This window comes from Anas acuta, chromosome 15 (assembly GCF_963932015.1).
Source record: "Anas acuta chromosome 15, bAnaAcu1.1, whole genome shotgun sequence".
Lineage (NCBI taxonomy): Eukaryota > Metazoa > Chordata > Aves > Anseriformes > Anatidae > Anas > Anas acuta.
The window spans coordinates 2,061,576-2,087,112 of NC_088993.1; the positions used below are offsets into that span (position 1 = coordinate 2,061,576).

At 36.7% G+C, this 25,537-nt stretch overlaps 1 protein-coding gene and 1 long non-coding RNA gene across 5 annotated transcripts in view; both read left to right on the top strand.

Moving 5' to 3' along the window:
• Window positions 1-25,537, top strand: part of LOC137864758 (uncharacterized) — a 353,484-nt gene that overhangs the window by 123,142 nt on the left and 204,805 nt on the right. The gene's annotated exons all lie outside the window — the stretch shown is intronic.
• The window catches only part of GRIN2A (glutamate ionotropic receptor NMDA type subunit 2A), a 190,846-nt gene that overhangs the window by 80,305 nt on the left and 85,004 nt on the right, over window positions 1-25,537 (top strand). For 3 of the 4 annotated variants that reach the window (XM_068699194.1, XM_068699195.1, XM_068699197.1), the window contains one exon: window positions 24,570-25,162. In XM_068699194.1, the coding sequence (XP_068555295.1) occupies window positions 24,570-25,162 (593 nt within the window). Of the gene's footprint in view, window positions 1-8,106; window positions 8,207-24,569; window positions 25,163-25,537 lie in introns of those variants that run through there. The other variant, XM_068699196.1, reaches the window with a different exon arrangement.

Sequence of the window (25,537 nt, forward strand, 5' to 3'; positions counted from 1 at the left end):
GATCTCGCTTGGTACCCATTTTCCTTTGTTTTGTCTTACGTAATAGTGTTTTTTAATACTGAAAGCCTTTCATCATACCGATGAATAGATTATGCATTGCAATGCATTTTAATTTGTCCCTCTGGTGAAGGAGCCTCCAATGATGAGGCTATAGGGCATCTACAGCAGTGGATTTTGTTGAGGATGAGAAATACATATATGCATAATTCAAATGTGAGTAACCCCAAGAAGTGTAGAACCCCCTGTACTAAGGTGTTGTAGTTCCTGAGCTAGCCATTTCTGAGCTTGCAAAAGAAAATTTTGTTTAGATTTATTCTGGGTCTTCCCTAGGGCTTAGTGCAGAGGGTGGGTGAAGGAGGACAGGGCTATAAATACAGGAGTTAAGGACTGATTGATGGGCTGGACTGTGAGAGAGAGTTCTCAGTATGTGTTTAAGATACAGATTTGTGACTGTGGTAGCTGAGCAGACCAAGAAACTATTTTCTGAAAGCATCAGCTGCTGTTAAGATTCAGAAGTCTGTGGCTGATTTGTTGTCAAAATTTCCAAGTCTTTGGAGGGCCGTGAGGCTGTGGTTTGCATACAGAGTTGGATTTAGTGACAGCAAATACTTAAGGTAAACAAAAAAACTCAGTATTCCTGTTCTCCCTCCTCTCTTTTCCTTTTTAAAATGTATTATTTCTGTAATTCTGAAACATGTATTTCCTTATCTCTAGCCCCACGTTGTCATGTTTAAAACTAGCTTGAAAGCTCATTGTGATGTGGAAAAAAAAAAACGTGTAATTATATCAAACATGTCACATACAAGATAAATGGCAATAGAAGAGGTCAGGCGCTTGTGGGGGTGTCATAAACTGTGAACCTGCACTTACCAGGGATGAGAGTAAAGAATAGCAGCAGCTTTCCAAAGCAAAGTCTACAAATAGTGGTTTTGCTTATTCCAGTTGTTCTTCTGAAGTTTGTGAGGGCCTGAAGGCTCTGTAGTTGCCATTTGACAGCTTTCAGAGATGCTATCGCCACAACAAAAGCAGCTAGCTGTAGGATTTACCTCAAGTCTGTAGCCTCTATATGCTTAGTTCTCTGGATGCTGAAATGTCACCCATAGGATACACACGGTTTTATGTTTATTGTATTTTGTTGGCTGATATAGATGATACTAGGTAAGTGTGAAATTTCTCTCAGGGGAATACTGGCAATGATTACTCAGAGTACTTTTTGAAAATACCAGTCTGTTAGCAATATTCCTAGGTCTGGATCATGGAGGAATTTGGGCTCCTATCTCCCTTTGGACTTCATGAAACTGAGCACCTACCTAAATATATTTGAGAATTTGAGCCTTGGACTCAGGATGTTTTACTCCTGCAGTGCATGTATCCTTGGGAACAGCATTTAGCTTTCAGAAGAACTTCTCTCCTGTTGAGTGGGTTAAACTGAATAATACTTTATTCTTGTAAGACACAATTTCCTACAGAAGAAAGAATTTAAAACCTTTATAGTTAGAAGTAACAAACTCTATTTTGCAAAGCACAGAGTTAGAAGCAACAAATGAAAAAAGATAATGATGGGTGGGTTCTTTGATAGTTTTGTCTCCCTGCTATGCTAAGTGACAGCCAACATCTTGTTTTAGAGGGAAGCTTTCCACTCTGAAAGTGGTGGCAGACAAATTCCTTCATTTGGCCTGATTCAAACCACAGCTGGTCCTGGTGATGCTTCATGTGCATGGCAACTTAAAATACGTTGGATGCAAAGATAATAGAGTTCAATCAAGTCCCACCATAGTGAAATGGGGCAAATACAACATTTTCCATAACATTTAAATAATAGTGCTGTGAGCTTTTTTCTTCCATGTTTGTTATTCCGAATGGTATTTGGTGAAACAAGAAGTGAATACGATCTATTTATTATTATTCTGATGGACAATTTAGCTATAACACAGCTCTCTAAAATTACAAAGCAGTCTTAAATGGCTGTGCTTATTCATGAGAAAGTTCTAGAAGAGCACAGCAAAAAGCACTCAATGAAATTAAATCTCTGATTTCATCTGTCTGTGTATCTGCAAAAACTGCTAAATTCAGCATTAAGTTGTAGGAGAGTAAATTATTCTAATTTTGTTCATTGATTGGAGCAATGATAGGTTATACTAATATCATATTAAATTATTGCACTGTTCAGCATTCATATAGTGTTTTGCAAAAGCACAGATAAATACGTACATGTCTTCTGAAGTTTGGACATCGATTTTTAGACTGTTTTACAGACCTCGCAAACTTAATTTATGCAGTCATAAAAAATGTTTGCGGAGGCACTATTTAGGTTTAGAGTTATAAGAGGAAAGTACTGCCTGTTTTTAAAATCTATTATCTGTCATAAGTGTTTTTTTTTGTTGTTGTTGTTTTATTCTTTTCTTTTCTTTTCCGTAAAGTGTGTATATACATACGGAAAGATTATCTGTATAAATACAGAATGTATGGTTTGCAAAAGGCAATTTTTCCTGGTGGCATATTAGAAAGTTCCATGGTTGAGTACCTTGATTGGGACTTTCCACATGTGAAAACTTGACAAATCAGTAACTCTGCAACTGGATTTTTAACAGGTTTGTTGAATAAAGTAGCATCATTGCATCTTCTCATAATGAAAGTTTATGCAACCTAATTGTGTTTGTGTACATATTTCCACCTTATTTTCCAATGTAAAGAATCTTAGATGTTAAATGGAAAGATCAGTTCACAGTTTTGAAGAAACGGGTACATTTTTAAATCATGTGTTTTTGTTGAACATATTTTGCTATGTGGCAACATTTACTGATTTAATTGGATAATTATAAATGAATACATGGAAAATTAAAAAACAAATCAGCAAACCTCGGAACCTTACATTTCTTGCTTGCTTATGTTTTCCTCTCTAATGGAAAGCAGAAGGGAGCTAAAGGAGGGCAGTGATCAAAGAGTTGGATGTTAGCAAGAGAACAGGATTGCAAGCTCTTTGTAGCAAGAAAAACCAGGCCTGCAGGCCTGGGTACCTCTTAGGTGTTAAGTGTATGTTTTGCCTGGCTTGATGCATTATCTTGGGCTTTGGTTGTATTAAATTATTGGGCAGCCAAATCAAAGGTGTGATAATACAGTCATGCAATAGTTAAAATTCAGTGCATAGCAAAGATCACACTAATTGGTGCCATTAATAGTAATACATCTGTAATACATAATACATTATTAATAATTTTATTTGCTATTATTTAGTACATATATATGTATAATATAGATAGTAGTAACTAATTTAGGATTAATTTAAAAAATGCAGGCTCATAAAAACAGTATTCATTTTTCCTGGTGGCAGTGGAAAATCTGACCAATGCTGAAGTTACCTTTTTTCTAAAATTTAAGGAGGACATGAGTAGAAACCTGGCTACTTGCTACTTAGTTCCTATAAAAACAGAGAGTAAAGTTTTTCAGTTTGTGATTTAGATTTGCCAAAGTTTATTTCTGTGAGTTGAAAACAGCAAGAATTAGTGGCGAACCAGGAGGGGAGAGGATCTAAATCTTTGGTTCTTTGATTTATATTTTAAATGAAATAAATTCATGATATTTGGGCTGCGGTTCTCCAAATTGTCATTACTGGGGACTACTAAGTCTGGCACTGCACAATGTGAGCACGACTGGATTATCTTTGATGGTGGGAGATTGCTTGCCACATCAGAAAGTTGTGCTCTCAAGTATGTCTTTCAGTCAAAGAGCTGCCTTGGCCACCCGAGACATATACATTCCAAGTTTCAGTGTCTGGTAGCGAGGAGAAGGATGGGAGTGATTCAGAACTCTTTCATCTTTAATTGAGAACTTGCTTCATCTTTTTCTTGATCGATTAGCTGGCAAGCCTGTAAGCAAGCTGATCTGGACAGCCTAACATAATAAATTCTGAGCTGAGAGAGTTTTCAATCAATCTGCAACAAGCATTGTATCTTAAGCTGAATCACTCTCTAATCACCGATATTAATCAGTGGGTGCTTTTCTAATGTGAAAATGAAGGCTTCCTGTTTGCTGGAAAATTAGAGATTTCAGTCTGACATTTTATCTTAAGCCAAAACAAATAACTTAGCATGATCCATTTTTTTTGTGGAAGTTTCTGTGTGATATATATTAAGGTGGATGTGCCTAGCTAGACCTTTCCTTAGGCAATGAGCTTCCCAGAGAAAAGCCACATGGTTTTAAAATTAAAGCAAAGCTTTAGAGGTTTTAAAATGTATTAAGTAACAAAAACTTGAAAGGGCTTTCAAAGAAAGAAACAAATAGGAAAGGCTTTTACACCATTTTCTGGTGAATCCCTTTCCTGAGATATGATCACTCCACTTTGCTTTCCTTCAGCAAGGTAATTACCGACAGACATGTTGGGACGAACTTCTCTGTTTTTAGGAAGAATTCAAACACTGTAATGCTACGCTCATGGAAAGCCTGTAAATTAGCTTTGAGCACTCCAGAAATCATCATTATGGCTCAGTGCATGTGGATTTTAACACCCACAACAGGCTTTTTTATGCTGGAAACAACATTTTTGTTTGTCTCAAATGAGAAGTGGATCCATGCACTATTGGTCACTTGGGAGCTATGTTTCTCTTCCACTTGTAATTAAAACAACTCATTTAAAAGCACAGGAATTTAATTTCTTTTCATTATTTGTAAAAAGCCCAAAAGTGATTTCTGTTGTAGCCTTCCACAGATCTTCCACAAAGGTTCCTCAAGCAAGAAACATCATGCCAGATTTTAGTGGGGTCCCTCACTGATCTGGAAATTAAATACTCACTTATTTTAACATTTCATGGAAGAGATTTGTTTCCTTTTTGTCACAAAGGAGAGATGGATACTTGCTTTCCTTTAGCAGAAGTAAATTCTTCCAAGTCCTGCTTGTTAACCAGCTAAACACTCAGGTATGGTGAGGTTTTGCATTTAAATCTGGACTCTCGTTTCCTAATAAATAAGGAATTGTCATATATTGAAACAGGGCGTGTAAGATCTGAATAGATGTATAAAAGGTATTTTTTTTGTTCATATATACCCTGTTTTTTGTTCATATATACCAATTTGCAAGTGTTCCTATATGTTTATAAAATCTTGAGTTGATCAAGATCATTCAATTCAACAAAACAAAACAACAAAAAACACCACCACAATATGGCATTTCCTCGTCAAGAAAATTTAGAATGGGTTACATCTGGAATTTGTTACAAACATGTGCCAGTTCTGGGATAGTCCTTCTACTGAACTCCAGTAGAGCCCACTGCCTTCCCTGCTGCCTTCTGGTGGCACAGGCTGGTCTCCTGGCCCTGGCGGGTCTTTTTTTTTCCAGAGGCAAGTCTGAATAGGTCAACACCTCTAAGACTGTTAGTAGTGATGAATGTGATAAATATATTGTAAGAAAAGGGCCTCTATATTTTGGAGAAATGGTAAATCACATTATTAAATACTATATATGTATATTTACGTAGTATTATTTAGTATGTTATAGTACAAATATATAGATTAATAGTAATTAATAATTTGAGAATGGTTTTACTGGGATCCCTCAGATCTAGAAATTCAAAAATAATTTAGGTTAAAGTCTTATAGAAAAAGCTTGCATAATTCATGTAACAGATAAAAAATTAAAAAGAGTATTTGCAAGTATTTGCTTTCCTTTTATTATTAGGAATGCAAATTTACAGCCATGAATGTTGGTCAGCTCTAGAATTGTGTGGAATTTTGGATCAGGTCTCGACTGTGATAGGAGTTCTAGCTTCTAGAAAACTGCTAGAAAAGCTATGCTGGGAATTGAAGAAGTCTAATTTCTTAGCAGCACTAAAGGAAACAACTTTATTGCAATCTTATATGTGGATATGTATGCTTGATCTGCATGATGTGTTATGAAATTTGCTACTCGTTTCTGTAGTATTTCATCAGTCTGCCTATGTGCAAGTGTAGTAAAGCCAAGTTAAATTTGAGTACATAGAGTATTACTGACATGAGAGACAGGGATGAAGGCACTGTGGAAGAATTGTAGCCTGAAGAAAACTTCAGCCAGTCCACCTTCATTAACTTTACATGGCCTCGGCAAGTCTGAGGTATAATCTGCAAAAAAACTTGAAGGAGCAGGACTGTGGAAAGGGAGTTGGGATATGAAGGGGGTTTGTGGCTTGCGTTGGACAGCTGATACCTGCAGAGCTCAGGACATGATCTAGGTTCTGAAAAAAAAAACACCAAACACATCAAAACAAACAAACAACACACAAAATGCTGTATCATTGCTTACCTTCATCAGAAGTCTTCAAAACACCCATTAGGTTAGCATTGCTATGCCAGTGCTTAATTTGGCTGATGGGTAAATTATAGGTAACATTCCAATGGTAGAAAGAAATCACTGTTCTGTCCTCCAGTGGAAAATAACTGAAATAGTTTTGGCATTATAAAACTTGCTTGATTAAAATGAAGTCTGATATTTAAGTTTTTAAGGGCTGAAGATGGATGACTGCTAAAGCATCACTTATTATGATGGAGTGACTGTGACATTAGGAACATTTTGTTGCTATATGTATATGTGTGTGTGTTTAAAACACATAGATACTACCATGTATATATAGGGATTTTTCTGTGTGTGTGTATTGTGTGTGTTGTTGTTTGCATTTTTTATATTGAGTTGTTATGTAACAAATAGAGTCCACAAAATTGTTTTGAAACAGATTTGTTGGATGCACCTGGATATGTGTGATGATGTGACATGGAAAAGAGTGACTATCTTGCAGGGAATAGAATAGCTTTATGACCATTTAGAAAGTATAACTTGGTTGAGGAGCAGATAATTCCAGAGGTGGTTGTAACTTCAGGCTTCACTTTTAATCCTATAACTCCAATCAGAGGATGGCACTTACTCATAACTTAAATTAATTGGGTACTAGTGAGCACTCTGTTATGCAAGGGGGAAGTAAGTTAATCATGCCTAATGAACTGTAACGAGCTTATGTCACAGCCATCACCAGTGCTTCTTTGGAAGGTGGTGTGCATTTTGTGATCTGTTTTGACGGAAATTACATTTTATTATTATTTTTTCTTATTCTTATGATGAAGTTTCCCTGATCTGTTCAATTAGTTGCATTGATTTGTTAATTACATCATTAGTATTTTTTCTTGAAAGTCCAGATTTTCATATTTCTCTGCAAAGATATTAAAAAATAAATGGCACTTATGTGCAATCTGCATGGCCAAAACTAGAAGTATCAAAGGATGGTGAGAGAGACCTACATTGTCTTCTAATGTAACACTGTTACTTGGATTATCTGTTCAGAATATGAAAAGAGGACACCATATGTGTATGCTGGTCAGGAAAAACTATAAAATAATCATTGGTTGATGTCAAGGTCTTGCTCAATAAAAGAACAAAGCAAAAGGAAAGTTGAACAGATGACATGTAATACTTTACCTGTAAAAACTGCACTAAATAAATGCAAAGCTTGTTCAAGTGTTTTATGTTTCCAAATAGTCTCTTAATTCTACAACTCAAAAATGGAAAACACAAATCCTTAAAATGAATTTAAATAGGAGGCTGTAATTTTTAAGATAGTCTGTCTGATTTGATTTTTTGAATTGGAATGAGATATAATTTTTCTTTGCTTTGCAGGTAGTTATTTATATCACTACAAATGTCAGTGAATCACTAGGAAATTTTCATTTATATCTATCCAGACTCTGAATCTAACCTAAACTTTACAGAGGTGTAGACAACTTTAATAGATTTCAATAATAGGAGATCAAGTCTGTGATCAAAGAATAATTGCAGAATTAGCTTATTTCACTCCAGTCAGCATCCTTTGCTGCAATCCCTGCAGTGTTCAATACCATCCTTCTCTTTAGGGGTTACAGCCCTGGCAGCACTGAAAATCACTGAACATTCTTCATCTTCTTCAGATCAGAGCTGGCCATTTGAGATGAATAAGACACAAGAGCCTGTTTAAAATAATGTTACTGACTTTGCACTGAAGCAACCAACGAGAATTCACAGGAATCTTTCTTCCAGCTGCACCATCAGGGTGACAGCTGCCAATGGGAGGTAACAAATTAGAGGGCAATGAGAAGAGGAGAATGGGACAAATCAGTTAAACAACTTTGAACACAGCCAGTTTTAATACTGATTATCACTCATTGGCCTGAGAAGCCTGAGCAAAGTCTGCCAGACTATCTGTTCTCATGACTTGTAAGTTTTTGCAGTAGATTGTGGAGTATAGAACTTGGGCAGTGGTAAAAGGTGTTGAGGAGACAGCCTTGGGGCCATGAACTGTTTCAAACTTTGTTTCATAGTTGAAATGGGTGTTCTGAAGTTCTAGCAGTTGGACCATGTACTTTGGCAAGAAAGTAAAGGTAGTTCAAATAATAATGCGAAGACGAATATAATTTGTAGAATGTTCAATTAAAATGGGATAACCAACAGTTACCTGTAAATTGCTAGTGGTGTGACTGCTGTGCATCTCAGCAGTTATTTAAATGCCATGGCTTACATGTAATGACTTAGATTTTTTTATTTTGTTTCTCAACCAAATTTTTTTAAGTCCTTCAGTACATAGAAATTGATCAACACACTCTTTCAAAGATACATTAAGGTCCCATTAACCATGAGACTGCGTATGGGTCTCTGTGTAGAGACAGAGCTCTGGAAACCAGGTGGTGAGCAACAAAGAGGTTGAATTCCCTAATTTGTATTGCAAAGGGAATAAATGAAACTGATTTATGCTATGTATGAGTATATAGCTGACTGAATCACATTCTCTGAATAAACTTCTGCTTCTCTTGGCCATCATATACCCCTGAGTCTGCCTGGAGATTTGGAAGTGTTAAGTGACGGGCTCAATCTTAATGAAGTGGGCAGGAATTTGTCCTAAGCCTTGCAGTTAACAAAGGCGTTCCTGTTTTCATAGAAACACGCTCTTCAGCTGCTGCTTGGTGGGAACAGGAAGAAGTCTGTGTTAAAGACATTAAGAAACCATGAAAATATTTAAATAGCTTGTGAAATTACATCATATCCACAAATAGGAATAGGCACCTAGTTCTGGGCTTTACAATGCACGTGTGCACTTAACTAGCTATCTGAAAGAAACCAAAGGGATGACCTAGTCTTCCCACATAGTGATATCAGTCAGGCCCCAACTGTACCTCTTCTGCTTGTTTGCTGAAGCAACTACCACCATTTTTAGCGTTCTCTCTCCTCAAATTCTTCTAATCATTGTATATTAATTTATATGAATGAGTCAATGAGAATTTCTCTTATACATCCAGTTGATTTCCAAGTGCACCGATGTATGTATAAGCATAATTGCTCTGTTGAACAATCATTTTGATATAGTTGTTTACTTTTCAAGTAATAATTTAAGTCTTTCCTTTGGAGCGGGCACTACTTTCCCCTATATGCTTATTTCTGCCATAGCACCAAACATTTCTATTTTGCTTTAATGATTCTGTTCTTATTTATACTTCATTCTATGCTTTGCATTCAATTTTGCTTACAAATTCTCTGTAAAATCTGTTATTTCCTGAAGGTTTAGGTGAGGCTGTCAGAAAAACTATTTTTTTGCAGAGAATAATCTAATGTAACGTTTTAATGGATCTCCACAAGCACATTGATATTTTTATATATTTTTGTAGTAAGCAAGAAAATGTGTTTTGTTTCTATGGAGTGACTGTATGATAATAAATTTGTTCTCTGATGTGATTAGTTGGGCAAAAATCAAAGGAAAATGTTCTTCATCTGCGGAAGAGGAATGAAGCATTTGGTGTGCGAAGTCTTTCAGTGCACATAACTCTATACATCATGTATTTCACAGGTTTGAATTTTTTATCAGCATAGAAGTTACAACTTTTTTTTTCAGCTTAAGAAAACTTATTCTGGACAGAGGAAAGCTGTTGCTGATCTAATCACTGTAAACGGGCTAGCATTTAACCTTGGCTTTAATTTTTATCCCACAATCAGATCATATTTTATCATCTGATACACTGAGATAAAATTGAGTACAGCCACATCCTGTACACAGGCATATATACATACAACATATCATCTGTCTGTAGGAGTAAAACAACTTTTGGACTAGACTTACGACCATGTGAAAGAGGATACTAGAATCTATTTCCTGTATGGCTGATTTCAAGATATTTTCATGAGGTGTGGCACTGTAGCATGAGTTGCACCAAGTTATTCTATGTATCCTTGGGGATAAATGAGTGTTCCAGAAAGGAAAGTTTACAAGGAAAGTATTTATACTTGCTTATTCTAAGGCTGTACTCTTCATTACTAAGGAAACTATTATATCTTTGAAAATCGATAGCTGCTGAACTGCAGCTTTTGTGTAAATGCCTTTTTATGAAATGGTCATTGTGCAATCTGAAGTAACAGACTATTGCTAGCTGAGCTGCATTGCTGAGAATAATTGTTAATTACTGCTGTAATTCAGTGGGTTATACTTATAGTGACCCTCACTGATTTTATCTGAAATCATGTTACTCTTAGTATTTGCTTAATAATAAGGACTTTGCTTAGTAATAAGGACTTTCCTTAACAATGGTGTTAAGGAAATTAACAATGGTGTCTAGTCATCCGTCACGATGTATTACTTCTGCTCTCTGCTTTTTTCTTCTGGTATTTTCTGAAGAAGAGTATGAGTTCAGTGTCAGGATTTCGTGTCTGTGTTATCAAGGTGTTTTGTTTAAAATCAGTAAAAATTTCAAATTAATTATTTCTGTCAAGAACCAGTGAGTGTCTAAATATTTATTAAGAATATGTGATCCTTACATATTGAAAGAAAATATCTGCTGCTGCCTGTTAGGGATATAATTTTTGCTGCATTATTCATCAATTTCTAATGGCGTAGGTTGGGAGCGGGGAGCTGAGCCATGGGTCTGTAGGTACCTGCACACCCAACTCCACCCCTCTCGTGGTGCTTTCTAACATCTGTCCTTCTTGTCCAGGCTGATGCAGATGAACCGCTTGCTTTTCAGAGGGCAGGAGTTTGCCCCTCTCCTCCACTCCTGTTCTCCAAGGTCCTTTGCAGGAGCTCAGATTTTGAAGTCCTTGACAGGCTGCCCTGTGCAAGGACAGCTGAGAAGAGAAAAAAGGTTTATGTTGCACGACTCTGACCCATTCCCTGCAGGATGTGCTTGGTAATACAAACACAGCTCTTTGCATCCTTTGCACTGATATTTTTGGTCCTTGTACCTGTTCCATCAGCAACTGAGTTTACTGCCATAGAAACCAGTGAAGGTCAAAACGGAGCTTTTCTCTATATGAGCTTGTTTCTGTTTCTTTGTCTGAAATTTCTAATGAACAGACAAGTTTGCAGTTGTAGTAATAAATATTTGCTCACTGAGAAGAAACACAGATCTCATGTGAACTTCCATTTAGCCAAGTGTGTGCCTCCCAAAGAGCTTTGTTTTAGGGAGTGATTCTGTTGTGTGGAATGGAGACTGTTAACAACCAGCAGAGTTTATACATCTCATTTTTCTTTCTCATTTTGTCAATATGCTGGGCAGAAAGATTGTCTTACTTGGTAAGGCTTTGAAAAATCAACACCTCTCTTCATAAAACAAGCAGTATCTGCTCCTGAGATCAATCTCTGTTTGCAGCACAAATCCACCTTCCCTGCCCAAAAGAAGGGAGATCCATTTCAGTATTATTATTCATCTTCTTTTAATTATCTGTTAATGTAACATGAAATATCTGGCAAATTCAGACACATTGCTTTTAAAGAGATGATTGTGATTCAGGGAAAGGAGTGCCAGGAGAGCCCAATGAGAGCTGTGCAATGAAGTTTAGCTCTGTTTTTCTGCCTTAATCCAGGAGTTTTCCTTTGGTGGAGTATATTGCAAAGAGTAATGTCACTGCTTTCTCTTTCTTTTTGGTCACATCATGTGACAGTAAGCCATGACAAGTTTGAAGATCAGACCTAAAGTTTGTATTTTAATAATTTTTTGATCATAGTGAAATGTTACACCTGCTCTGAATAGCAAGTACTGGATGGAGATGGCTGGGGTGCTGCTTTCAGGTCTCGATATTAATTTTTCAGACTGGATTTTGGACAGTGAAAGATCCATGGGTTATTTCTAAAGGACTTGCAAAACATTTGCAATCCTGTAGTCTGTAAATTAAGAATTGTTATTCTAGAGTATGGCACTATGGGACACGCATGGAGACAAATCAAGATATATGAGTTTAAGGCAAAGCACAACTCCTTGTGCCTTTTATATTGAAATCTAATTTGCAACTGCAACTTTAACAAGCTTTGTTACATAAGGTCCTTGAAATGTAATGAGTACTTAACTTTTATGTATGGAACTGAAGGCACTTAATGACTTGTAAGAACAGTTTTTTTGTTTGTTAGCCATCCTCCACCTAAGGCTTTTTTTCAAAGGAACTAGAAGGGTTGGCATCTAAATTCCTTTGGTGCACAGGCCCATTAAAGAAAATGAGCAAGTGCCCACACTTCATATTGGTAGACAATCTATTTCAGTTAAGTGAGTACTTAAACACCTTTTTTTTGGGGACTCATGTAGCAGTGTAAATAAAATGGGCACAGCCAAACTCTCACATGACTCACAAACTCTCCTTCCTGTGTGAACATCTCCACCCATGTAGGCTGCTGAGCACCTTGAGCTCCCATTGACTTCAGATGGGAGAGCACTTGTTGCATTATGGATATTTGAAAAAATCTATTATCTGTTGTTGTCTATATTGAGACTAGTTAACAAGCTTTCACGTTTCCTACATATGTTAGAACAACTCTGAAGCTTATTTGGATATGTTTAATATGGATCTATTGAAGTCACTGATTTGTGTGGTACTGTATCTTTTCAGTAAATAGCTATATGCATAGTGTTGTAAAGAGCAACTAATTGAAATTTCTGGCATTAAAAACATCAACCTAACTAATATGTATGGTTGCTTAGTCATATTCATTATGAGGATTACCATGACACTCTCTTCAAAGTATAACATTATTGTGCAGGTTAAAGAAGAGAGCTTCATTCCTCTTCGTACTGTACTGAACATTGTGCAAACATGGTTTTTATTTTTTATGGCTGTAAATGAGATACTCAATTTGCTACAGCAGTGCAGTATTTGCTCTGTCTAGTATGACTGTCAAATCTGAAAGCATTTCCAGAAAGAATTACTGTGCCTTGCAAGGACCTAAGCTTAGCAGTTTGAACATTTCCTTTCTTGAAGTTGCTTTCCTGCTGATATTTATTGCAAATCAGAAACATGCTTAAAGATATTTTGCTTCTACTTAACTAACGAATAGTAACTTGAACTGTGCTATTTGATACAAGAAATAGTTTTACTGCCTGCATAAAAATCTCAGTGACTTGAATATGGGTAGGTAAAGCTTTTCTGCCCAGAATATTATTTGCTTATGCTTATGCTTGGCAAAGCTGTTGATATGTGATATTTTTGAAACTAAATAAATCAATGCATCCTTAAACAGAATGCCAAAAAAAAATTGTAGTTTCAGCTCAAAGGTGTGGAACTGTGTGGGTAGTTGGAAGAAGTATGTGCAACACATTTTTTTTTGTCTGCATATCTCTGTTGTCTTACTTACCATCCGTCATAGTGTGCACCATGAAATGCTCATGTCCTTGTCTGGTTAGCACACTGATACTGTAAAACTGTTGTATCTGTGCATAGCTGAGCCTTCCTTACCACTCTTTTTTCCTTCTCATATGGATGTGGGAGCTCTGAGTACTGAAGATTTTCCAACACCATTGTGTTTTGTTTATTTGTTTCAGCAAGGGTGATTTGAACTATGATTATTCAAAGTCTCTTAAATGAATATGAGAGGAACATGATTAATTGCTGGTACTTTGGGCTATATTCTCATCAGTGGGATTCATTCTAAGATTCACAGTTAGCCACCCTCTGCTCAAGCTAGGTTGATATGTAAGTATTGATATAGATCATTCATCTTAGAATTTTTGTAACTGAAGTTACTTCTGAGTTGCTGCTATTACACGTAGAATGGAAAAAGGTATTTGTTGCCATGGGCTGATCACTCCCTTTGAGAAAGCATGTAATTTCTATTAGCATAACAGAAGAGCAGATGTAGCTTTGCCCAGAGGCCAAATATGCCTGAAGTGAGAATATAAAGAAGATAAGCATAAATGGTATTTCCCTTGAGAATGCTCTTCAGATCTGCTGATTGTACATCAGAGCAGAGGAGCATTCTGAGTACTTTAAAGTATCACTTCCCTCTTGGAGAATTTAAAAGCAGCATGCATGTTTTGGATAAATTGTGAATTTTTTGTGACTTTACCTTCCAAAGGCAGATGAATCAAGTTCACACCTCTTCTTGTTTAAACTACCTGGGAAACCCAAATGCATCTCTCTTCCTGAAGAGATCAAGAGGGATCTTGAATCTCATGTCTTATCATTGTCATCCTCTGTTACTTGGATATCTCCTACAAATCTCTAGCTGTTCTGAGTGGCTCCTTGAACTACATTTATCCTTTCTCTTAAAAGATTTCCTTCCCGTCTGCCTATGTCTTTATCCTGTCAGCTAGCCTCATGCTGCTGGATTTCTCTCATCAGTCCAATGTGGCCAAGGCCAAATAGATGCACAGAGGTGGCCAGTCCTACACTTCTGGCTCACAAGGGAAAAGCACAGAGTTACAAGCACACAATAAAAAAAATAAACTGTCCTTATTTGCTTAATATTTTATACTCACCATTTGGTGAAAGGGGGTGGTGGGGGAGGTTGTTTGTTGCCTTCATTTTTACTTGTTAAAGTGTAGATGTATGGAAATGACTTAGTTAATGGTTTTCTGGCATCTCATCCCAACACAAGTATTTTAGCATTCATATGAAACCAAATGTTTTCAGATAAGGAGATGATGTCTTCAGGCATTTTTATCAATATTTAATTATGCATATCTTTCTATATAATTTATGGCTTTTATGCACTCTTAGTGCACTTACACAATAGTAATCAGGTTGTTTGGCTTGGATGAGCTGCCATTTAATGACAAATTGTTACAGATTCTGGATTTAAGACTGGATTCTTGAGTATAGTGTATTTTAATCGGATCATGGGTAAGTGAAGTTTTGATTCTGTTTACAGGATTAATAAATTTGGTTTGTGTGGGTATTAAAGCTCTGAACAACAGTAGAAACTGTACAAAAAAAACAACTTTGTAAAAGGAGTTGATGCGTGAGGCATTAGCAAGCAGTTGGTTATGCAGAATTTTACTGTGCAATACTTGTACTAGATAAGATACAAAATTTTAACTGAAAATCCTACTTGTCCTCAAGCACTCTAAACCCCTTGTTCTGAACCAGTTTTCCTATAGGCTGGGTGTTTAAGGTACATATTTAATTTCCCTATGTGATATCACTTTACAGTTACGTAAAATGGTTTGTGTATAAGATATCAAAAAGCAGGAATGAAAGTTTGTTCCAGGGAAGAATTTCCACATAGCATTGATTCTTGAAAATTTCCATAAACTATTTGAGCAACATGTATTTTTGATTCCATGGCATTAGTAATGTAAACACATAAAATATTACCATTAAACAAAAACAACAAACAAAATTTAAAATCAACTTACTTTAATATAACAGATTGTTAAAATGCTAAGCAAATTGCATTCTGTCCCAGCATGTTCTGTGGATGGCACACAGTAAATTGCGTGCATGTTTAATCTTATGGCTAGGTTAGAGCAAGATTGATTTGGGTGGCTGATTTTGGAAAAAAATAAATTAGGTTGGTGTTGTAAAAAGCTGTTAATCAAAGTTTGGGCATTATACTTTTTAAAGACGTAACTCTAATCTGTATGATTACAATCTTAGAATGATATTTTGTTTGTTGAAAAATTGAAAAGAAAAATACAGATCAGCACACTTAACTTCTTACTGAAAAAGGAAGATAAAATGTTCCCTCCCCGTTCCTCCCCTCCCCTTGGAAATTTTAAAGTCATCCTTTGTGTCTGATCCATCTACTTGTACTGAGCTTTGCCTGTCACAGTCTCATTTTAAAATCAGACAGTTAAACCTTATATAAGGTTGCTTTCACTAGGCATGGCCATTAACAATGGGATTGTTCTCAAGATTTATAATTAGAACTATACATCTGCTCCAAGAAGTCATATGAGCTGCTTTAAACTAAATGCTTTGCTTTTATATCTGCTAAGGTTCCCCAGATTGCCCATGAATCAAAAGAAGCTCATCTCTGATGGCCTTATAGGAGCAGCTGTGGTTGAAAGTAAATGAACTAACTGATTTGATAGATAACTCTCAATAGCTTACAGATTGGATTTCCACATAGCTCAGCATGTTGTTTTGTTAGCAAAATATGTAGTATCTGAATACTGATAAGAAGCAACATGAATATTGGAAAATAATGCTCTAGTGTGAATAGAAGAGAGTGAGGATATTGGGTGTGAATAGTTTGTGACCCAAGATATTTTTTTTATTTACTTATGTGGCGCATTTACTTATCTTTATTTGGCTGATATCCTTCATTCATCCTACATTTTTATGGTGTTTTATTTTTAGAGGAGGTAAATTATGTGAGTTCCAATGAAATACCAGTACTAGGAGAGGAAAGCTATTCAGACTTTCCTTCCTGAAACATCTGCATTTATCCCTGCTGGATTTCTTGGACTTGCACCAGGCTGATTCACAAGCTTTTTGGTGCCCTCTATTACTGTTTTTTTTTTTTTTTTTTTTTTTTTTTTTTTTTTTTGTTTTTTTGTTTTTTTTCTGTTACCTGGTGAAAAGATTTCTATGAGTTTGCAAAATACATTTTTGTGTTTCTGAAAATAAATCTGGGATTTTATCATTTTGTTTTCAGCAAAAGTACATAGAAGCAATGTAATCCTGAGCTGCTCTTAAGTCTTTAACTGTAAAAATTTATTACCCAAGCCTGGAAACTAAAGAGATTTGGGTGTAAAGTTACCTGCTGTTGGGTTTGTCAGACCCTAATGTGCTCTGGAGTCATTGTGATATTTTTCCCTACAACCATGAGAACTGGAAAAATTCTTAAATAAAACCACTGTACTTACGATTTATTTATTTATTTATTGTGATCCTGTGACACCAGAGGTGGACCTTTGTTTCCCCTCCTCTGTTTTGAAAGTTTTGTGGTAAAGTCATGGTAGCTAACAACACTTCAAGACCTGATTTGCATTCGGGTTTCTTTCTACCTAATTTTATAGCATCATTTTGTGTGAATTATTTGCCTCATCTAGGTAGGTAACCCATACAGAACAGATCATCATCAGCATATTCTAAACTTTTTTTTCTGCATAGCAACATGATAAGAAACAGGACCTCATTTACTTCTAGCTCTGTCACAATTTTGTTGTGATGCATCAAATGTGAGCTGTTGGCAGATTAATGTTTCCACACATCAAAAAGTCTGTTACTTTCCCCTATGTCTTTGGAGTAACTTCCCAGCAATGGTCTTCTCTGTCTTTGAAAAGTCATCAGCTTTCCTGATCATTTCCTAGTCATTCATAACAACTGTTTGTAGGGTTTTCACTGAAGGGACAGACTCAAGAGCTCTCCAAATAACTCAGGTGTTCCTTGAGGTGTAAAATGGCTAATTTCAAGTCATTTCCCCCTGGAAAATTATGTCTCTCTGGACCGTTCAGGAAACCATTTACTTGTATCAGTGCTGACTAATTACATGAATAAAGCATAAGGATACTGGTTGTACATACCATGAGAAAATAAGATATCTAAATTAGATAAATGGCAAAATGTTAATCTGCAATTACAACAAGGGGCATAAGAGAAATCATACTCTGCTATAATATATGGCATAAAATCTTTCTTTCTTGCTAATAATTGATATACTATATGTTGCCATATTTTTCACGGTGAAATACTTAGAGAAAGTACAGAACTTGTACAAATCTCTTTTTCTCCAAAAATTAGAAATATTAGGCTAGTGCTAACAGTTCACCTTGATGTTCAGCACCATGTCATGGACCCGCATGGGTAAAAGAGGGACTGATCTGTATTCAGGAAATATTTGTCCTCCCTTATATTCCATGCAGGCATCAGTGCTGTACTACTTATGTGTTGGGATTCTCTTTCACTCCAGAAGTTCTATGAGCCATCATTCATCCAAGTAGCTATGGTGCAGCCAGCTACACACTGCTTTTCACAGAACTACATGAGTCAATTTTTCTCTTCTTCATTGAGATAAGTGTAAGCCATTTCTGTAATAGTGGAAGATGAAAATTATCTGGAAAGGGGACATCTTGAGAATAAATCTTTTATCAAATAGTAACATGAAAATCCCAGCTGTTTCACATCATTTTTTTTTCCCTTAATCAGGTTCAGTCAGAGGCTTGTTGATGTAATTTCAGTCTTTGAAAGCATTCTTCCATGAAGACTTCAATTTCCGATATTTGCGCAGTCCATGAATGAAAACCCAACTGGTGCGTTCCAGCCTAGGGAATGGTTCATGACCTCTGTACAAAACTAGTCATCTTTCATAATTAAGTTATGCTGTTTCAGCGTGATGGCATGTTGAGTTACTTTAAATTCATTAGACATGACACTAGTATTTGAAGAATGTAAAGGATTGAAAACCATTGGACTCTGCAATGTTCATTAGAAACCCTGTTTCCATCCCTTGGTATTTATTTGCTAATTTTTGTAAATGTAAAATTAGTGACAAACATTGACTCTTGTAGCAGGCCCTGATAAGGCAAAGAAGTATATTATAATTAAGCAGATATAATGAAGAAAAAATGTTATCTAGTGAAATTCTTAGGATAAAACCAGGACCTGAAAATAAAGAAACCTCTACAAAATGAATCCCTGCAGGCTCCCTCAGGAGATGGGAGAGAACATGCTTGATTAATCTGGTGCTAATCTTTGACAATCATGCTTCTCTGATATTTATTCCTTGAAATAATAAAAGGGGACATGTCAGACATAGGAAAGCCATAATGTACTCCTTTGCTTGCTACTGCCCTTTTCTATCTTGAGTGTTCCACTCCCAGAGCAAACTTTTAAAATAAAAAGCCCTCCACTCGTCCTTTCTGTTGACCTTTACAAATTTGTGGCTCTGCATTTGCACAGATAAATTACATGGTAAGAAATTTTCCATCCTTTTTCTAGCTCTGTCAGAGAGTATTCATCTTCTCAGTACCAAATTGTGGAACACACAAAATCTTCACAGGTATGTGTGGGCAGATTTGGAGAACATAAAATCTATCCTCGGCCATAGAGTTCCTGCCCTGCCTATCCTGCAGCATGCCTTGCCATGTGTGGAACTGGAGTGACAAGTCCTAGGGAAGAAAGTCTCTTCTGCTCTTTCTAATAATTACTAAATTATTTCCACAGTCACATGTTGCTCTGTTTTGCCTGAAAGTACATAGTTTTGTATAATTTCCCCCCAAATTGGTCCCATGGTGATAATGGGGGAGTTTTCTCCCTGGGCGCCTCTGTGAGATGTTTGTGTTGGGAATTGCATGTTCCATACTCTTAACGAATTGAGACAGGAATGTAATAACTTGAGACTTTAAAAGTGTGCAGGGTGTCTTGAGAGGAAAGGTTTTCCTTTCAGCTCCTATATTTTGGTGTCTGCATTTGCAGAAATTTTTCTATGGGTCTCTACGGAGGGAAGAGACTGTATGTCTGAAACCTGGATATTAATCACATCTAAACACAATTCACCTCACTTTTGCCTGGGAATCATTGCATCATTTCAAGTAGTTTGGTACCAAGGTAATGCACTGCAAGATATATTATTCACCTACATTTGAGATTCATAAAAATAATTTCCTTCTGGGTATTTTTGATGTGATGTGAAATTATTCAGCTTAAATTCATAACTAATCTCTGTTTTTCAAAATTTTCAGTCTTCATAAGAATGCCGAATATCTACTATAATTCATTACACAGGAAACAGCTTGCACTGTATATGTAGACCTAGCACCACATGCCTTAAAACTGTTATAAAAACAGAATATCTGCATTACAGTGGCATAAAATAGAACAATTATTTCTCTATATCTCTTTTTATATCTCAATTTTGTTCAGGTTTAGCATTTCGTTTTCATTTAATAAAAGTAGTATAGTATTTTATATAAGCGTTCCTTTCTCTAACCAACCAACTATTGCAGCTTTTCCCCCAGTAGCCATAAACCATGGTCAGGGCTAACCTCTGCTGTTACAGCAGCAGTGGATCTGCCCTGCTGATCTCATGAAAAAGCTGGAGCTGGAAACTAAGATGTCATGAATATAGCTGAGGATGTGGTTTTGAGAGAAATACTCATGTAATTTCTTGGAATTAGGGAAGTGAAATGTGCAATTCTGATGATAGTGACTGAGTTATAGGCTCAGCACACTAATTAAAAAGCAACTTAGTCTAGTATACTAATCTGTCAAATGACAGCTCTAAAGAGAGCTGCTGTCTGTTCTGTGCATGAACATGGGAATGTTGAAATTATGGTCTGTAATGACAATTTTACATTATATACAAAATTCAAGAATACTGTTAAAACAATAGCAACAACAAAACAGTTGAAGGATTCCTTATTTTTGGTGTGAAACATACTGGGAGATCACAGAATCATAGAATCATTAACCATGGAAAAGCCCTCCAAGATCATCTGGTCCAACCATCCTCCTACTACCACTGTCACCCACTAAACCATGTCCCTGAGCACCACGTCCAACCTTTCCTTGAACAACCCCAGGGACAGTGACTCCACCACTCCCTTTGGCAACCCATTCCAATGCCTGACTGCTCAGTATAGCTATAAACTGTGTTCATGTGCAAGATAGAAGAAAATAAAATTGTCATTTATTCTTTTATTTCTCTTATCATTGCTGTTTCTTTGTTTACATGGCTGCGCTAGAATCCAGCTAAGAAGCTAGAAAAATCAAGTCAGTTTGAATAAAGCATTTCTTAATAATTTCCATAACTACTACTAACTAAATTTTTGCTCATATCAGTGTAACATCTAGGGGTTTTCATATTTTGAGATTTATCTACAGAATTCATTTGTATAAAAGTTTCTTTTATTGGGTAACTGGTATAGCTTTCTTGTATCCTCCACCAATAATTTCAAAATATGGGGCCAAGAGAAAAGAAAGAGTACATTCATTTGATGTACATCGAAAGCACCTTTGATATTACATCTATATTCCTCCTTTAGAAATGACTTTAATGGGTGATGAGATGACAGTTAAATGAAAATAGCTGATTTTTTTTTTTTACAAACATCATTTCAGTTTGTTTTTTGAATATAGAAAAGTACCAATTAGATTTTGCATGTGTAATAAAATACTAAGTCTGTATAAAGCAAAGTAATAATTGTACTCTTTGGGAGGAATGTGAAGCTTTAAAAAATCCCATATGAAATTTCTGTAGGTGTTTAAGGATACAACTCTAGAATCCCTTATAGTTTTAATTATTTGCTGTTTTCTTCACTAAATTTTATTTTATTTTATTATTTTATTTTATTTTATTTTATTTTTTATTTTATTTTATTTTATTTTATTTTATTTTATTTTATTTTATTTTATTTTATTTTATTTTATTTTATTTTATTTTATTTTATTTTATTTTATTTTATTTTATTTTATTTTATTTTATTTTTTGTCTAAGCATAGTAGGTAATGTGCCTTTGAATATTCTCTTCATAGGTGTTTAAATATCTGCTAAGGTTCCTAAAGCTAGAATTTACTTGCAGTCTACCATCTGTTTCAAAATCATTGTAAACACATAGAGTCAGATCTTCAGCTGCTATAAAAGCATCCCATGAAGTTAGTGGAGCTATGTGGAATTTCTTCAGAGGAAGAAATTTGGCTTGTGATATTTGTATCTGCACTTTTGTTGTCCTTGGATGTACATACAGGCTAGGGAACAAGTGTCTGATGTGCCATTCTGCAGGGAGGGATCTGGGAATTCTGGTTGGCAAGCTCAGTATGAGTCAACAGTGTGCCCTGGGGCCAAAAGGGCCAGCCATATCCTGAGGTCTATCAAGCACCGAAGAGCTTAATGTTGGAAAGAAGTGATTGTCCCAATGTACTCAGCACTGGTGCCACCTCACCTCGAGTACTGTATGGGGCTTTGGATGCAACAATATAAGGAGGACATAAAACTATTAGGGTCTGTCTGAAGAAGAGCTACAAAAATGGTTAGAGGGGTGCGGAGGAGCAGGTGCTGATCTCTTTTGCCTGGGGACAGCAACAGGACCCGAGGGAACAGCATGGAGCTGCTACAGGGGTGGTTCAGGATGGATATCAGGAAAAGGTTCTTCACCGAGAGGGTGGTGAGGCACTGGCAGACTCCCCAGGGATGTGGTCATGGCTCCGAGCCTGCCTGAGCTCAAGGAACATTTGAACAATGTTCTCAGCTGTTTGGTTTATCTACCATGTAGGTTGTCCTTTGTGGAGCTGGGAGCTGGACTCATTGATCCTCATGGGTCCCTTCCAACTCAGGCTATTCTATGATTCTGTGAAATCTGGTACTGGCATTCAGAATGCTGCCTTTGATGTGACAAATGTGCTACAGCAGATGGTTTCATTACCACCAGTGATGTGTATTTTATACCTTCGACATCAGTCTTCATGGTCTGACACCAGTTTTAAGACTGGTATTGCTGTTAAGCTATATAAAATCCTGGTGTCAGGTTCTTAATGTTCTGAAAGTAATAACACTCCTCATCTTCTATTAAAATAAAATAAAATATACAGGCACTCAGTTTCCTGTGAATAGATTTCAGTAGATAAAAGCCAGAACTTGGAGAGCTGAGTTATTGTTCCCACTAATAATTGTATGTTTAACACCACCTTCCTGTGAAACCTAAGTCAATTAATCTGCTTCTGTTCTTCTCACATGCAAAAGGATAGCAGTTCACAACCACATTCATAAAACTGAAATTAAACACACTGTGTGTTAGTAATAGAGTTAAAATCTCTCTCCTTTAAAGGTTACCTGTTGTGGTTTAACCCAGCCAGCAGCTGAACACCACACAGCTGTTCGCTCACCCTCTCCCCTCCTTCTCTGGGATGGGGAAGAGAAACAGGGAAGTGAAGCCCGTGAGTTGAGATAAAGACAGTTTATTAAGACAGAGAAAATAGTAATAACAATAATGATGATAATAGTACTACTAATAACAATGTGTACAAAACACAGTGCAGTTGCTCACCACCCGCTGAACAATGTCCAGCCTAACCCCGAGCAGTCTGGCCCTTCTTCCTCCAGCTAACCACCCCTCTATATTGTTTAGCATGATGCCAGATGGGATGGAATACCCCTTTGGCTAGTTTGGGTCAGCTGCTCTGGGTCTGTCCCCTCCCAACTCTTGCTGCACCCCCAGCTTGCCCTCTGGCAGGACAGAGTGAGAAGCTGAAAAGTCCTTGGCTTGGTGTAAGCACTGCTCTGCAACAATTAAAACGTCAGCATGTTATCAGCACTCCTCTCATCCCAAGACAAAACACAGCATTCCACCAGCTACTAGGAAGAAAACCAACTCTCTCCTAACTGAAACCAGGACATTACCTAAGAAATCTTGTATGATTGGTTCCTTTTTTAAATGATAAACTTTTCTTTCAGCATAATTTCTGTATGATGCATAGAATAATTTCATGTATGATGCATATAAGTTGCCTCTGCTGGTCTGGAAAAAATACTGAAGTAAATTGAAAATAAAGAAGGTGTATACATTGATACTCTAATAATTGCAATGTATATAAATCCGGAATGCAAAATTCAGAAATAAATTTAGAACTTATTGTAATATGGCAAAAATAGACCAATTGAAAACTTTGTAAATTTAGTGCCCACAAAATATATGTGTCCCTATTTTTGACTTTAACAGGTTGTTAAAATAAGAGGTACCTTCCCTTATGCCATGTAGAATGCTGTGAATACTGTAAAAGCCCAAGACAAATATTAGAAACAAGTTGTGCAGCAAATTGATTGCACAGCTGTATCCCTCAGGAAGGCAATGCAGCTTCCAGTTACAGACTAAGAGATCATTGTTTGAATTTTCTCCCATTTCAGCCCTTTAATGAGTACACCAGCAGCTTGCTGGTTGTCCCTGGAGTGCCATCCTGTTAATTCTACAATAGGCATCAATGGGCCATGTGATCTGAATGAAGCATGAGCAGTAGTGAGTTTGTGAGCAGTAGTGAGCTTGGCACGTGGGAACGATAAATAGTTCTGTGGAGTTTGACAGTGTCCACCAATACGGACTTATGGGAAGTGAAGTATCACTCAGACATTAGGTTTGGCAGTAACAGAGGTCATTCATATCTGTACAGCATGCACATTGCAATTTATTTACATTGTGTCTGAAAATTGATATTAATTTATTGGGTCAGTTTCCTATGTAAATATATGTTCATGCTCTTTGGCAAATATTTTAATTTGCTGTGGTACTCACTTATGATCAGCATTGGTTATTAATGATATGAATACAATAAGGCACAGAAAAGTCTTTGAATACAGCAAAAGTTTGGTAGCCACAATGGACCCAAAAAAGAAGTAGAGATTATCTTCTTTTTAGACTTGTACCAAAGTAGTAATCTTCCACTGTATTTGGTATTCTAGGATGTGATGTCAACGTTCTTCCAGTTTGGGGCTTCTATCCAGCAGGAGGCCATTGTCATGCTGAAGATCATGCAGGATTATGACTGGCATGTGTTTTCTCTGGTGACCACGACCTTCCCTGGATATCGAGACTTCATCAATGTCATTAAGACCACAGTGGAAAATAGTTTTGTGGGCTGGGACATGCAGAACATCATCATACTTGATACTGCCTTTGGAGATGCCAAGACGCAAATTCAGCTGAAGAAAATTCATTCATCTGTCATCCTGCTGTATTGCTCCAAAGATGAAGCTGTCTACATACTGGATGAGGCTCGCTCCCTGGGCCTTACTGGCTATGATTTCTTTTGGATAGTTCCCAGCCTGGTTAGTGGTAACACAGAAATCACCCCCAAGGAGTTTCCTTCAGGACTCATTTCAGCATCTTATGATGAGTGGGACTATAGCTTAGAAGCTCGGGTGCGGGATGGCCTTGGGATTATTGCCACTGCTGCATCAGCCATGCTGGAAAAATACTCCTTCATTCCTGAAGCAAAAACTAGCTGCTATGGTCAACTGGAGAAAAACGACCGGCCATCTCACACCTTGCACAAGTAAGGATTATTGTCTTATTTATTTGTTTATTTTTCCTACAGAACCTTGATAATTTTCCATTCTAGTGGCATTATATGTTTCTTGAAGGAGAATAATGTTTTTTTGTTTGTTTTCTTGATCCTGTCACACTCTTTTTAAGCAATGATTTTCAGATGTTCCAAGAGAATGTGCAATGCTCACTCAAGACTTGCCACAATGCTTACTGTGCACATGGAAATGATGTTACGTGCTGTGGAGAATAGACACTGCTCTGGGCCTGGAGTAGAAGGCAATAGAAATTAGTGTTGGGGGGTATGAAACTTAGTTAATAAAATTGCTCCATTGTGTACCTTAACTATGAATTCAATTTCCAAAATGCTATGAAGGCCTTGACA